Below are 15,040 nucleotides of genomic sequence, written 5' to 3'. Positions count from 1 at the left end.
TTGAATCACTGTAACTTCGCTGATCGTTATTACCATAGAATAAAATTGAAAAAATATCACCTAACCAAGTGTCTGCAGAATAAACCCAGCATCTCAGAGTTAGCAAGAAACATCCCAAGTCGGAACTTCTCATGTAAGGTATGGACTGTTTAAATTAACCTCTGTGTAGGCCTTTAAGATTAATTTTAACTTAAAAATAAAGAATGGGTAGGAGATCAGTTACTAATTTTTTCAGTAAATCTGGTTTGATTTTTTAAATGGTCAGACTCAATTGTCTGTAGTCATATGTAAGTATAAAAGAATATATATATTTATAGAGCTCTAATGTAATATGTAAAAATGTACATTTATAAAAAATGATTCACCTTAGGAATTCCTTCCTGTGCTACCAGTGCAGCTCAAAGTATAATTTGCCTTCTAAAATTCCTGGGCTGTTTTAATAACTCTTAATAAAATCTAATAATATGCTGATTGTTTTATGAATCCCAAATTAGTAAACTTCAGTGAAAACCACTTAATTGTGCTACTTCTCTGTTAAAAATTGAAAAAAAGATTTGCATTCTTGACCACTGTATTATTCTAGAAGATGCTTTCGGACCATTGTGCTCTGGCCAGACCCCAAGCCATGGACCTGACCTCAACCTTGAGGACCTATTGCCCTTGTATGTAGAATGAGCACATTTCCTCCGTTGCCCCCGACAGTCCCAGTCCACACTGTCCGTCTGTAGTTATTGACAGTGTCCCCTTTCCTCCCAGAAGTGCCTCAGGTTGGCAAGTTGTGTGCTCATCCTAGTTATTTGAGTTAAGCTGCTGGTGCTGTTGCCCCTTTGACATGACCTCCCCTACCGCATACTTGCTATGTCCTTAGGTTCCTTACATTGCATTTAGGAGTGATATTCTTGCAATATTTTAGCGTATTTTGTTATTTTTGTATTTTAATTTCTAGTTTCATACTAATATTTTTCGTCTCTTTTGACTTTTTTATTGTAGTAGAGTATATGTAACAAAATTTTCCATTTTAACCATTTTAAGTGTATAATTCCATGACATTAATTACTTCACAGTGTTGAACAGCTGTTATCACTATTTCCAAAATCCTGTTGTCACCTGAAAAAAATTTACCTAGAATTCCCCACTCCTGCCTTTACTGAACCGTGGAAACCTTTCATCTACTTTATGTCTCTATGAATTTGCCCATTTTAGATAATTCATATAATTGGAATTATATAATATTTGTCCTTTTGTGTTTGGTTTATTTCACTTACATTGTTTTCAAAGTTCACCCATATTGTAGCATATATGTGAATTTGTTCCTTTTAGTGGCTGAATAATACTTCTTTTATAAACCACAATTTATTTATCCGTTCATCTGTTGATAGACACTTGAGCAGCTTCTTCTGTTTATAAAAATGATTTTTTAATCTTATTTTACTAAATTCTTCTTTTTGTTTCATTTTTGTTCTTTTATTAGCTCATATTTATTTATTTGGGGGCATTTTTGTTGTTGTTTGCTTTCAACTTTTTAACCTTAGTCCTAGACTTCTACTCTTTACATTTTGGTCATCCAAATTTTTCTTTTTATAGCATCTTAGTTTAGTTTAGCACTTTCCTTTTTTACTCAAATTTTTCAGTGTCTTCTATTTCGTTTTTACCCTTTGTGTGTGTATTTGCACACATGTCCTACTTGAGAAAGGTAAACTTTAAAACTTTACCTATTGGACACATTTTAGACATTTAGATCATTATATTTTGAATTGTATCTGGAACATTTTGTTATCTTGTACTTTTATCCTTAGTCTCAATTTATAAATAGTAGGCAGGAATTACCATCAGAGTGACAGCTGTAAGATTAGCTCACACCCTATGCAGGAGCTGGACTATTTTTTCCCTCTACTTGTCCCTGAAGCAACTTTTCAGTTCTCTTTCATAGAACCCTGTTGTCTGGAAGCTTTAACCTGCTTCAGTGGCTTAATAATTCCTTCACCTGGTAACAGTCTGGCTTTCACATGTCATACATCAACCATTCCTTCTGTGAGAAATTATATGATCTAAAAGCTGTAGTCCCTCTCCTTTATGATCACTGAGACCTGGGGAAGCTGTGAAGAGATCTGTAGTCCAAAATGCACAGCTAAATAAGCATTCACTCAGTTTCAACCTTGTCTGCTCTTATGGGAACAACCTGGAGAAGGAAATGGCAACCCACTCCAGTATTCTTGCCTGGGGAATCCCATGGACAGAGGAGCCTGGAGGGCTACAATCTGTAGGGTCACAAAAGAGTCAGACACAACTTAGCAGCTAAGTAACAACAACAAATGGGAACAGCAAAGTAGAAAAAGTGATTAGTGCCTTTGAGGCAAATTAAAATATATTTACTTAAAGACTTGTTTAGATAAGTTAACTCTTATTCTTTAGAATAAGGGAGGGAAGTCTGTGTAATAAAAATGCCAGAAAGAAGAGCTGTAGCCATGACTGGTATGTCAGGACTCTAATCTCTCTGACTGGAAATAAAGGGGGGAGTTTCAAGTTGGCGTTCTGTAAAAGTCCTCCAGATACTAAAATTTCATTATTTTATATCTCTACCTTGTTAACTTACCAACAACTATCACCTGTATGTTTGGGAACTCTATAGTACCAGCTCCTGCAGTTTGGCTTTGTATCAGAAATCCTGGGAAACGTTTCAGAAATACAAATTCTTGGATCTCACCCAACATCTGCTGGGTCAGGATCTACTGGCTGAGGCCTGGGGATCTGGTTTTTTGTCTTAAGTTCCTCAAGCAATTCTGAAATTCCCAGTCTGCCAGTGATGGCGGATCTGCATTTAGGAACTAGACACACTTGTGATCAAATGTTGCTGACCTAAATTCAGAATGACTGAATTCATTCATTTCTGAAGCTCTTTCTGGCAGGGACTGTGACTTTCCATTTAACATTAGCCAGATGGCAAGATGAACTTATTCCATTACACTCATGCACCAACTAGTAATATTCAAAGGCTAGCATCAAACCAAATACCCCATTTCTTTATCTTTCACATCATCCTGTTCTGCTCTGCCTACAGAAATAATTCCTGAAATCTTTGATCATTTGAGATACAAAAAGAAAACCAAATAAGGGGAAAAAAAGATTAAAGATTTGTCCACTGACTCTTTCTACAATATAGATTAGCAGTTCTTATAGTAGTCACTAAGATAGGTTGACAGATATTTCCTTCACTGGCATTAGTGATCTATGATTTGTGGGAATCACTGGTTCTGAAGGTTCAAAACTTGGGAAAGCCAGAAAGAAAAAAATTGTAGTCTCACAATAGTTTTTTTCTTTTTTGATAATAGTTCATGGAGTGGGACTGCATTATAGGTGCCAATTCTTTATTGGGCTTTTTCCTCCACGTTCCATTTATTCTTTAACCTGCTGGAGTATGGCTCCTATCCCCCACTAAAAACCCATCATTGTTGCCAAAGATGTAACATATTTCAGCCCAGTAGGCACTTCCCTTTCCTTCTCTTAGAGAAGCTCTTGGCAGATTTGACATCCTTGACCAATCCCTCCTCGAAACTCTTTTGGCCTCATGGGTCCACGTTTTCCTAGTTTTCCTTTTCCTACCTTACAAACCAACCCTTCTCAATCTCCTTTTCTGACTTTTCTTCCATATGACCTCTCAACTTTGAAGTTTCTCAGACTTTGGTTCTGGAGCTTTTTTTCTCTCTAATTTCTTCCTAAGTAATTTTATCCATTCCCTTGGATTTAGTATCATAGGAGTTATCTTCATCCCAGATCCACCTCTGGGCTGCACAGGATTAATCTCTAGTTGGACATCTTACTGACTTCTCAAACTATCCACAGTTGAATTTCAACTCTCCCAACCCTGACTCAGCTCTTCTCTGTCTCATTGCTCTGTATGCAGTTGTTCAAGCCAGAATGTGGGAAAACATTAACCTGCCATCGCATCCGTTAACAGTGTATACTTAGCTTCGTGATTTTTACCACATCACAGTACCACCTGGGCTATTATTTACTTAATTATTTTCGCTTAACCGACTTGTCTCATCCCAAGGAATAGTAGTCATCAGTCTGATGTGCTTGTTATATTGTTTCTAATAAAATATTCATATACCTCAAATCATATATACCATTACGTCTGACATGCTTTCAGAAACACATTACATTAACCTCCAAAATACATGGTGAATCTGTCTGTATTTCTCTATCTCTACCATTATCACTCAGTCATCTTTCATCTGGGTCACTGGTTGAAGCCACCTAACCATGTTCTTTGCTTGCCACCTTCTCATCTAACCCATTTTCATACAATTGGAAGAGTGATCTTAAAATATAAATTAAATCATGTCACTCCACAGCTTAAAAACCCTTCCAGAAGTTCTTTTTTTTTTAAAGAAATTAGTGTCTTTGTATTTTTATTTATTTTTTGGCAACACCGTGCAGCATGAGGGGTCTTAGTTCCCTGACCAGAAATGAACCCAGGCCTTCTGCATTGAGAGTGTCGAATCTTAAACACTGGACCACCAGGGAAGTCCCCAGAAGCTCTTAACACATAAGCTCCCATTTTCCTAATCATGTTCCTCAAGACCTTGCAAGATCTAGTCCTTATCTCATTTCTCTAGGGAGAGAGGAAGAACAAAGAAATAGATGAATAAAATAAATAGTATATCAGAGGCAATAGGTACAATGAAAAATAAAATAGGACAAGGAAAGATTAAATAAACCATTTGGGGCTAGGAAGAATTCTTATTTTGGTTGAGCGGTCAGCTCAGGCCTAACTGAGAAAAAAGACTACATTTGAGCAATAGCTTCAAGTGGGTGTTTGGGCATAGGGCAGTAAGTTCTAAGAAAGTGAGGTAGAAGCAAGCTTGACATGGTCAAAAAGCATGAAGGAACCCAGTGGCTCAGAGTCAGTGGACATCGGAGGAGTGTAGTAGCAGATGAGGTCAGCAAGATTTGTAATGGGGCAGAATTCTTTAGGACTCTAGACCATCATAAGGATTTTCAGTTTTCCTCTTTAACAAGATGGGAAAACTTTGGGTTGGATTTTGAGTGAAGGAGTAATATGATCTGACCTTAGGTTCACTCTAGTTTCTTCGTTGAAAATAGACTGTGGAAAGCAGAGGCAGAAACAGAGCATTTTGGCTCTTGCAGTAATCCAAAGAGAAATGATACTGGTATCACCAGAATAGTAAAGGTGTGAGACGTGCTCAGATTCAAGATTTATCTTGAAAGTAGAATTGACAAGGTTTCCACCTTGTCGAGGTTTGTCAGTGGTTGCTAGAGAGAAGGACAAAACTAAAACTTTTAAGTGTGAGCAGCTGGAAAGACAGTTGTCATTTATGAAGATAGGAACAATTGCCTAAAGAACAGAGGAGATTTTTGTGGGGAGAGGGAAAATGGGGACATTGGATATTCAGTGCTGGACATTTTTTTAAATACTTGTTAGAAGTCCAGGTAGAAAATAATGAGTATTGTAGTCAGTTGGGTATGACAAACTTGTTCAGGGAAAAGGATCAGGCCAGAGAGAGAAATTTAGGAGTCCTAGAAAATAAACAGCATTTACTATGTAGCATCATAAGACTGTATGAGATCACCAAGGGAATTAGTGCAGACTACAGATAAAAGAAGTGGTCCAGGGCATTTTGATGTTAAGAGCCAAGGAGTTGAGTAGGAACTAGCTGAAGAGACTGAGAAGGGCCAGTGAAATAGAAGGCAAGTAATGTGAAGTGAAGTGAAGCCTGGAAGCCAAGTGAAGTGTTTTTAGGAGGTGAAAGTGGTCAACTGAGTGACAATGCTGATAGCTCTCAAGTACTGTGATTACCTAGAATTAACATTGGTACGTCTTGATGTAGGGGTCATCGGTGACCTTGACAAGAGCAGTCACTGTAATGAGAAGGGCAAAAATCTTACTGGGCTCAGAGAGAGGAATTAGAAGCAGGGAACATAGGAGACAAGTCTTGCAAAGGGTTTCACAGATGCTTAGTATGAAAGTGAAAGTGTGCGACCCCATGAACTGATGCTTAGTGTGGTTCTGCCTAAAACAACACAGGGATGTTTCTTAAGGAAGTTGAAGATTTTTATGATTTTTAAGTGTATCAATTATTTTCTATTTTTTCTGCATTAATCGAAATGGGCCTAAGATATATTTCCTTTATTTGTGATTACATTGATAGATTTTTCTAGTGTTGAACCATCTTTTCACTCTTAAGATAAATCTTCATTGGTCACATAGGATTTTATTATCACTATTGTTTTTGTTTTGTGTTTTTTTTAATACATTGATCTTTTATTTTAGGGTTTTTTCAATCCATATTTTATAATAAGATTGATTTTTCATTGTCTTATATTTTCACTGTCTAGTTTATCTAGTGTCAGGGTTATCTTAGCCTGATAAAATTAATGGCATGGTTTTATATAGTTGGCCTTTTTTTTTTCCATAAATAGTTAATATATGAGGGGAGGATTTGAGAAAGCTACCCTTGAACTTACCTGGGTTTTGTGTCTGTTTTATAAAGGGACACTTAATTATCAATGTCTTTGGTAATTATTGGCTTATACAGCTCTTCTGTTGTTTGAATCAGTTTTGCTAATTTATTTTCTGGAAAATTATCCATTTTATCATATTTTCAAATGTATTAGCTTAAAGAACTGTATTATAATTTTTAAAAATCTTTGTTATATCTGTAATTATGCCATCTTTTTCATTTCTAATATCTTTGTCTTTTTAAGTCAAGTTTTATACATGCCTTTCTTCTTGTTTAGTCGCTAAGTTGTGTCCGACTCTGCGACCCCTTGGACTGCTGCACTCCAGGCCTCCGTGTCCTGGGCCTCCCTGTCCAGGCCTCCCATGTCTTTCTTAGTGCATTTTTAAAAGAACCAACTTTTTCTATTTGTTGGTCCTTTCTTTAGTTTATCAATTTCATTGAAACAAATTAAATTAATTTCCTTTCTTCTACTTTAGGTTTACTCTTCTCTTTTTGTGTCTTAAATTGAAATTCTCCATATTGCATTATTTCAGGGGACTCATAAAGTCAGCTTGTCCCACTGTCCATATGCTAAGCTTAATAATTTCAATAAAGGTGATAATTGCTAGTTCTCTCCATTGTTAAGGGGCCATTATTCCCTTTGCAATTACTAAGTAGAATGTAGGGTAATACTTTGTGCAAATATTTTACTACCCAGTATCATTTCACCTAATGAGTTTAATAACCATGGATAATCTTTACCCTAATCACTTGTTTCAGTGGGGGTTGCTAATGTTTTTCTATTTCTGTTATTCTTTCTACATTTATTAGCTAGTATTATTCTGTAAAAAAAGTTTTCCCCCTTTTTTAGTCTTTTTATTTTTTTTAGTTTGGTGTGTGTTTTGTTTTTTACTTCTTTTTAAATTATTGTGAGTTTTTAAAGTAATCAATTACAGTCATTACTATTTTTGATGCTCAAACTGCCCTAAATGTGGCTAGTAGGAACCCCCTCAAACTGGCCCTTGTGTTCTTTTCACACATCTCCATAAGCCTTTAACACTTCTTGCTTTCTAACACAAAACGTCCTAAGCCTACTTTTTACTCTCCCTGTCCCAGACTTGGAATTAGCCATTTATTAATGGCACCATCTTTACTCAAAGCTGCCCAGTGTTCTTCTGTTGTGTGATTTTTCTGTCTTTAGAGTTCAATGATGTTGCTCTAATAAAGTTTACATATTCCATTTTTCTATCTTAAGGGTTTTCATTACTAAAATGGTTTTGTAGTAGGCCACCCAGAAGATGAGGAAGACTGGTTCTTTTTTCCATTAATAAAGTGACACTGTACATGTAAGCTCTTAAAATTTAAAGTTAAAGCTCTCCTCATCTCAGCTCCATTAGGCAGTTTATGCCCTTAAAACCAATGAACTATTAATGTATTAAGATGCTTGGCTAAGATCGATAGGTTTGGCTGCATACCCTAATGATAATGCTAGCTAGCATTGAAATGAAAGCTTGGAACATCCAGTGAGTATTGTTGAGGACAGAACTTAAACCAAAACCAACTTGGAGTACTTTGTGAATATTATATAAAATCTCAGTTTCCCTGGGAGTATTTCCTTTTGAGGAATCATTTACAAAATGCTTGAACTCTACTTCTACTTTATTAAGGCAGTTCAAAATCCTGTTGATTTCAGGCTTTTTGGTTCAGATAAAATCAACTGGATTTGTGACACAGAAAAAAAATTAAGACTGTAAGGTAAGTGTAGGAGGATAGGTATTGGGCCCAGCCCTGTTGCCTTTAGTCCTGCATTAACCACGGCTCTCAATCAGAAAGAACCAGTGTTGAAAAGTGGCAGAGCTCAGCTCCTGGTCTGGGATGTGCTGGGGGCTGCAAGGTACTCTCTTTGTAGCTCTCCTGACTCTAATTCTAATAGGAATTAACAGAACAGATAAGCATATATCTGGAAATAAAAAATCAGCTCCTATGCCTCATGTGAAGAGTTAACTCATTGGAAAAGACCCCGATGCTGGGAGGGTTTGCGGGCGGGAGGAGAAGGGGACGACAGAGGATGAGATGGCTGGATGGCATCACCAACTCGATGGACATGAGTTTGGGTGAACTTCGGGAGTTGGTGATGGACAGGGAGGCCTGGTGTGCTGTGATTCATGGGGTCGCAAAGAGTCGGACACGACTGAGTGACTGAACTAACTAATCACTAAGTTATAGTTTCAAGAAAGATTTCTAGTGATCTGTTTCGTGCTCTAGGTGATAATAGGAAATTATTGGTATAGATATTTTGTCTCACTAAAGATCAACACTAGATTTTGTAGAGATACTTTAAAAAAAAAAAAAGTAAACATATGAGCCTCTAGTATTTGAACTTGGTACTCAAGCACATTAATTATATTATTGAAGTAGAGAGTAAATAACTCAGGTAACGATCATTATGGCTAGGGTGAATCTAATCCAAATCATAAAGCATCCCAAAAAGTCTTAAAACTTTGTGAAAATGGTTAATTTTCCATTTAATTTGCTTTGGTGATTTTTCTGTTTTATTCTTTAATTTTAGATTATACTCTTTGTGATATAGACTCTTTGTGATATAGACTATATCACTTACATTCGCTACACTGTTGGTAAAGTGTCATGGACACACTTGTGCAATACATATCAACCAGCTGTTGGAGGTCCTTACCAAAGGCTTAGTGCCCCTCTGGCACAAATCACTGTACAGTTGTCATCTTTGGCAGAAAGGTAACATTGAAAATCTTGGCTAAAATTCTTTTCCTTAAGCAAGGCAAACCCATGGTGTATTGAATTATTGAACCCTTTTTTTAATTTGAGAATTGAGATTTTTGCCTAACCCAAATGTTAATAATTCATATGGTATTTATGTGTTCAGCAGACATCAACTTAAGCTCTTAGCTTATTAGGGACTCCTAATAAGACAAAGAGTGCTTTATTTAGCTTTCACCTGTATCTCTACCCACTGGTTTTCCATTATTTTTCCTTATTCTTCCTTTTTTAAGATGAATATATTATCTTGTTCCTTATCTCAAAAGAGAAGTTCTGTTTTATAAAGCCTTAATTCACCACTTAATCTGATAAACAGTTCTGTTTGGAGGATTCCTTATCCCCACAAGAGAAGAAAATTACAGCCAGTGAAGATAGAAAGTAACGAAAACTTCTTATCATGACTCTTGCTGTGAATAAAATAATAATGAACATTTATTGATAATGTTAATGTCTTCCTCTGCCTTCGACTTTTTTCTCGTTTTAGGAGGTACTTTATAAAATTCATCAGACTTCTGCTTCTCACACCTGGCTATTAAGTGTGTGTTTAAGTGTTCACAGGATTTCATTTATTGCTTTCCCATAGTATTTCTGAATACTCCTCAGCACTTCTTAGTACCTCTGCCTCTTCAGGACTTACACATTTAAAGTAATGTGTGCATGTGCGCTCAGTCGTGTCCAACTCTTTGCGACCCCATGGACTGTAGCCGGCCAGGCTCCTCTGTCTATGGAATTTCCCAGCCAAGAATACTGGAGTGGGTTGCCATTTCCTTCTGTAGTCATTAAGTATCAACCTCATTTTCTTTCTTTACATTTTTAAATGAAAAAGAGGAAATGACATATTAAACTTATGAAACAATATTTAAGATCTGTGAAATGCAGTTTATTTCATAGGTATACATCTAATGTTGTATTTGCATGAGAAGGAAATAAGAATTATCTTTAAAAGGTGAAAGTTTTTTTTTCCTAATTGAAATATTATGATCATACTGATAAAACTTTTTTCCAGAATTTTCTGTCTAGTAAACAGGAAAACGAAAAACCCCTTTCAGAAAACATGGATGCGTTTGAAAAAGTGAGAGCAAAATTAGAAACACAGCCACAAGAAGAATACGAAATCATCAATGCAGAGGTAAGATATCTTATCTCTATTTTTTTAAACCTTATATTACCAGTTGGGATACAAATGAAATACCTTATGGTTTTTTTTTTAATTAATACCTTATGATTTATAATGTTTATGATTTATAAACATAAGCCCACATCCAAATTAGACTGATTTTGGCCTTTAATATGTGCTGAAAAACTTAAAGAACAAAGAATAAGCTAATTATGATCCTTTAAATAAATTGTAAAGATCAAAGCCAAGATGAATTTCCAAGCATATTATATTAATTTTGGTTTTTGGAAACAACCAATTCTGCTTTTAAATTTTTTTAAATAATTCTAGTGAGAAGTTAAAGTGAAATTAAGTCAGTGCTTCATTGTTTGAAAAGTATTTGATTGTTCTAGCTATACTTTTTTTTTAATAAAAGAAAATTCACTTTGAACAGTTTAATACCATGAAAGCCAAGTATTTGCTTGACCATTTTGTGTTTACCACACTCATAAATATTCAGTTGAAACTGAATGAACATACATGTTGAATTTTTTTTTTGAAAAATGTTTTGATAAGAATGGAAAACAGAACCACAGCTTATGAGTGAAAATTACATGCATAGTAGAATGAAAATAGCAATACAGTCCACGGAGGTACAGAGAGCCTGACATGACTTAGCGGCTGAACAACAAAGAATCAGGAATTCCAGATTCAAATCACACCATTAACTAGCAGGTAGAAAATGTCTTAAGCTACCTAATATCATATCAGTCAGTCAGTTGCATTTAGTATGTAGGAATTAGACAAGAGCATGATTCATGTATTGGTAATGGTCTTTCTCTCTCTCAAATTGCCTTTATCTGTCACCTCTACAGAGGGTAAGATGCTTTGTGTAAAATCAGATCAAACCATGAACAGTTGGAAGTGACAGCATATTTTAGAGGAAAGAATCTCAGAAAGGTATTGACTGGGTTTTCAGCCTAGTCTTAAGTCATGGTTTTCACATCTGCATAATTTTGGTTTATCTTAATGATGCCACTTGATCTCTGTTAATTGTCAGATGTTCCAAAAATAAAGCTAACGTGGTTCGTACATTCATGAGAACTGACATAGGTTTTGTTTTGCCTTCTCTTTGTTGTTTCTTTCATTTATGTATTAGAAATGCCTCCAATGATTATAAACATATGAACACCATATCTTGATCACTATATTGTATATTTGTATCCATTTAATATTTTTTCTATGTTCATTCATAGACTTCAGCAGGTCTGCTTTTATAAAAGATCTCATTTCTTCATCTTGAATAGTCAGACCATTAAACAATTAATTAAATTGTGTTTAAACTGGTGGATAAATGATTGTTATTATTAAATAAATTATTTGTTTCTTTATATTGTCAGATTAAACATGGTGGTTTTGTTTATTATCAAGAGGGCTGCTGCTTGGTTCGTTCCAAAGATGAAGAAGGTACCGTACAGTTTTCCTTTTTAAGAAACACTTGATTTTTCTGATTTCACATTTTTCATGAGAAATTTGGTATTGATTTTTTTAATTTGTATTTTCTGTTGCAGTATAGTTGATTTACAGTTATTAGTCTCATATATACTGTAAAGTGATTCAGTTACACACATACATATGTCCATTCTTCAGATTCTTTTCCCATATAGGTTATTACAACATATTGAGTAGAGTTCCCTGTGCTGTACATTAGGTCCTTGTTGATTATCTGTTTTATATATAGTAGTGTATATGTTAATCCCAAACTCCTAATTTATCCCTCCCCTCTACATTTCCCCTTTGGTGTGGTAAATTTGTCTTCAAAGTCTGTGAGTGTGTTTATCTTTTGCAAATAAGTTTCTTTGTATCATTTTTTTTTAGATTCCACATATTAAGTGATATAATATGAAACTTCTCTTTTTCTATCTGACTGACTTAGTATGACAATCTTTAGGTCCTTCCATGTCGCTGCAAATGGCATTGTGTCATTCTTTTTGGTGGCCAAGTAATATTCCATTGTGTATCTATATCTGTACATCTTTATCCATTCCTCTGTCACTGGCCATTTAGGTTTCTTTGAGTCTCGGGTATTATAAAGAGCACTGCAGTGAACACGGGTTCATGTATCTTTTTGAATTATGGTTTTCTCTGGATATATGCCCAAGAGGATTGCTGGATCATATGGTAGTTCTGTTTTTCGTTTTTTAAGGAACCTCCGTACTGTTCTCTGTAGTGGTTATACCAATTTACATTCCCATGAACAGTGTAGGAGGGTTCCTTTTTCTCCACACACGTTCCAGCATTTATTGTTTGTTCAGGCCCCCACTGGCTTTCAAAGCCAAATGCTCTGGAGGCTCCTTCCAATGCCAACCTCTCAGGCTGGGGAGCCTGCCATGGGACTTGGAACACTCACTCCTGTGGGAGAGCCTTTGTGATATAATTATTTTTCCAGTTTGTGGCTTGCCCACCCAGTGGTTGGGATTTGATTATATCATGAAAGCGTTCCCCCACCCCCACCCGACTGTCTCATTGTAGCTTCTTTGTCCTTGGATATAAAGTATGCTTTTTTGATAGGTTCCAGTCTTTTTAGTCAGTGGTTGTTCAACAGTTAGTTGTGATTTGGTGTTTTCTTGAGAGGAAGTGAACTCAAGTCCTTCTCCTACTCTATCTTGTCAGAAATTAAGGGCTGCTTTTAGTTTGTATGCTCGCTGCTTCTTCCCTAACATATGTGGCCCTTATCCCCTTGATATGGGGTGTGCTGGTCCGTGTGTACTCCCAGGACAGAAGGGCCAGTGATTGGTACCTACTCACCCCCTGTACATGCTGCCTGAAAGGCTGGTATTGGTTTTCAAAGATATAAAAAATAGGTTTTGATTTTTATCTTTATTTTAAATGACTAGCTTTTAATATCTGGGTTTGCCTAAGCTAGAATTAATACTTAACTCTCAGAAGCTTTGGCAGAGAGAATGGAGGTGAGAACCAGCATTTTTTGAGCATCTACCAAATCCCAGTTACTATGCTAGGCACAACATAGATTACTCAGTGTCACTTACAGTTTCTTACTTTTCTAGGTTCTATATGGTCTATAAATATTAGACTAACTGTATCAAGTAACATCACATAGGCTGATGCATAGAGTAATACTGAATAGGATATTGTAATATTAAATAACAAATGCCATTTTCTACACACATCAAGCTACTGTCAATGCTGAAGGAAGCCATAATGTAGCATCTTAAAGAAGGGGAATGCTACTCTAAAACACTGAAATATAGTGTAAAAAATTGTAAGTATATCTTATGGAATTATCTCCTCTACTTTTTTCTTTATGCAGCAGACAATGATAACTATGAAGTTTTGTTCAATTTGGAGGAACTTAAATTAGAGCAGCCCTTCATTGACTGTATCAGAGTTGCTCCTGATGAAAAATATGTAGCTGCCAAGATAAGAACTGAGGATTCTGAAGCATCTACCTGTATAGTTGTGAAGCTCAGTGATCAGCCTGTAATGGAAGCTTCTTTCCCAAATGTGTCTAGTTTTGGTAAGACACCAACTAAAACATTGAAAAGACAACAGCAAGAGAATTGTCTACACTTTTGAGACACTTTTATTTGCCCACATGAATGAATCAGAAGATGAATGCCTGATCTGTTTATCCCTGTGGACTCCATACCTTCCTCTGTGCCTCTTAACCAGGAGACCTTCCCTTCTTTAGTTAAATATCCAAATTCATGTCCATGTTTTTAAAAGTATTATAATCAGAGTCTAGGTTGCACAGTGCATGTTAATGTATCAGTAATATATATCAGGGCATGCATGCTAAGTCACTTCAGTCATGTCCAACTCTTTGCAACCCTGTAGACTGTAGCCCACCAGGCTCCTTATCAGTAATGTGTCAGTAATAATATTCTTTGCTATTACTTAGAGTACATGTTTGCATATAAATTACATCTTAATATTTTATTCAACTTTAGGCTGGGGTATTTTTTTAATTTCACATCATCATGTCCAGCCATTGTAGCAGATTGCCCTGGGGTCTCTACCAAGGAACTCTAGAACAAGATGAATTTACTTTTTGTTTGTTTGTTTTTTCAACCACACACCTTGCGGGATCTTAGTTCCTTGACTAGGGATTGAACCGCACCCTGGCAGTGAAAGCGCCGAGTCCTAATGACTGGATGACCAGGGAATTCCCTGAACTTATTCATCATTAAAGTTATGATATTTTTACCAATACAGCCAACTTTAAATTTTATCATTTATCACTGTGTGATTACATATACAGACTTTATCCTCCCTTTCATTTTCTGCCATAAATTTCCCCATTGTTTAGTAAAGAAATGCTTTTACAATGAGTTAAAATTATATCCTATCGAATTTTTTCTAAGACATACCTCTTGTACATTTTAACCTCTAAAATCAGAATGCATATAACAATGATGTCTTTCAGTCACTGTCAGCCAGGTGGCAGTCATGACATAATTGTATGAATACTTTAATTTACAGCTTCTGGTAGGATCTAGAAAACACCAGCATGTGACTGATTCGTGTTGTTATATAGCAGAAACCAACACAAAATTATAAAGCAATTTTCCACCAATTAAAAAAATAAGATTTTTTGTTTAAAGCTTAGTTTGAGATAAACTGTCACTTGAAAACATACAAAAACATTTAGGCATGAGAGGAA

General features: G+C 35.8%; 1 protein-coding gene across 4 annotated transcripts in view; it reads left to right on the top strand.

Annotated features, from left to right (window-relative positions):
- Window positions 1-15,040, top strand: part of PREPL (prolyl endopeptidase like) — a 38,538-nt gene that overhangs the window by 1,872 nt on the left and 21,626 nt on the right. Inside the window, exons 2-5 of one of the 4 annotated variants that reach the window (XM_027555148.1) lie at window positions 1-138; window positions 10,267-10,389; window positions 11,757-11,823; window positions 13,691-13,894. The exon at window positions 1-138 is cut by the window's left edge and continues 404 nt beyond it. In XM_027555148.1, the coding sequence (XP_027410949.1) occupies window positions 1-138; window positions 10,267-10,389; window positions 11,757-11,823; window positions 13,691-13,894 (532 nt within the window). Of the gene's footprint in view, window positions 139-10,266; window positions 10,390-11,756; window positions 11,824-13,687; window positions 13,895-15,040 lie in introns of all 4 variants that reach the window. The other 3 variants (XM_027555147.1, XM_027555150.1, XM_027555149.1) reach the window with 3 other exon arrangements.

This window comes from Bos indicus x Bos taurus, chromosome 11 (assembly GCF_003369695.1).
Source record: "Bos indicus x Bos taurus breed Angus x Brahman F1 hybrid chromosome 11, Bos_hybrid_MaternalHap_v2.0, whole genome shotgun sequence".
Classification (NCBI taxonomy): Eukaryota; Metazoa; Chordata; class Mammalia; order Artiodactyla; family Bovidae; genus Bos; species Bos indicus x Bos taurus.
The sequence above is the reverse complement of the archived record's forward strand: the minus strand, read 5'-3'. Positions and strand labels throughout refer to the sequence as shown.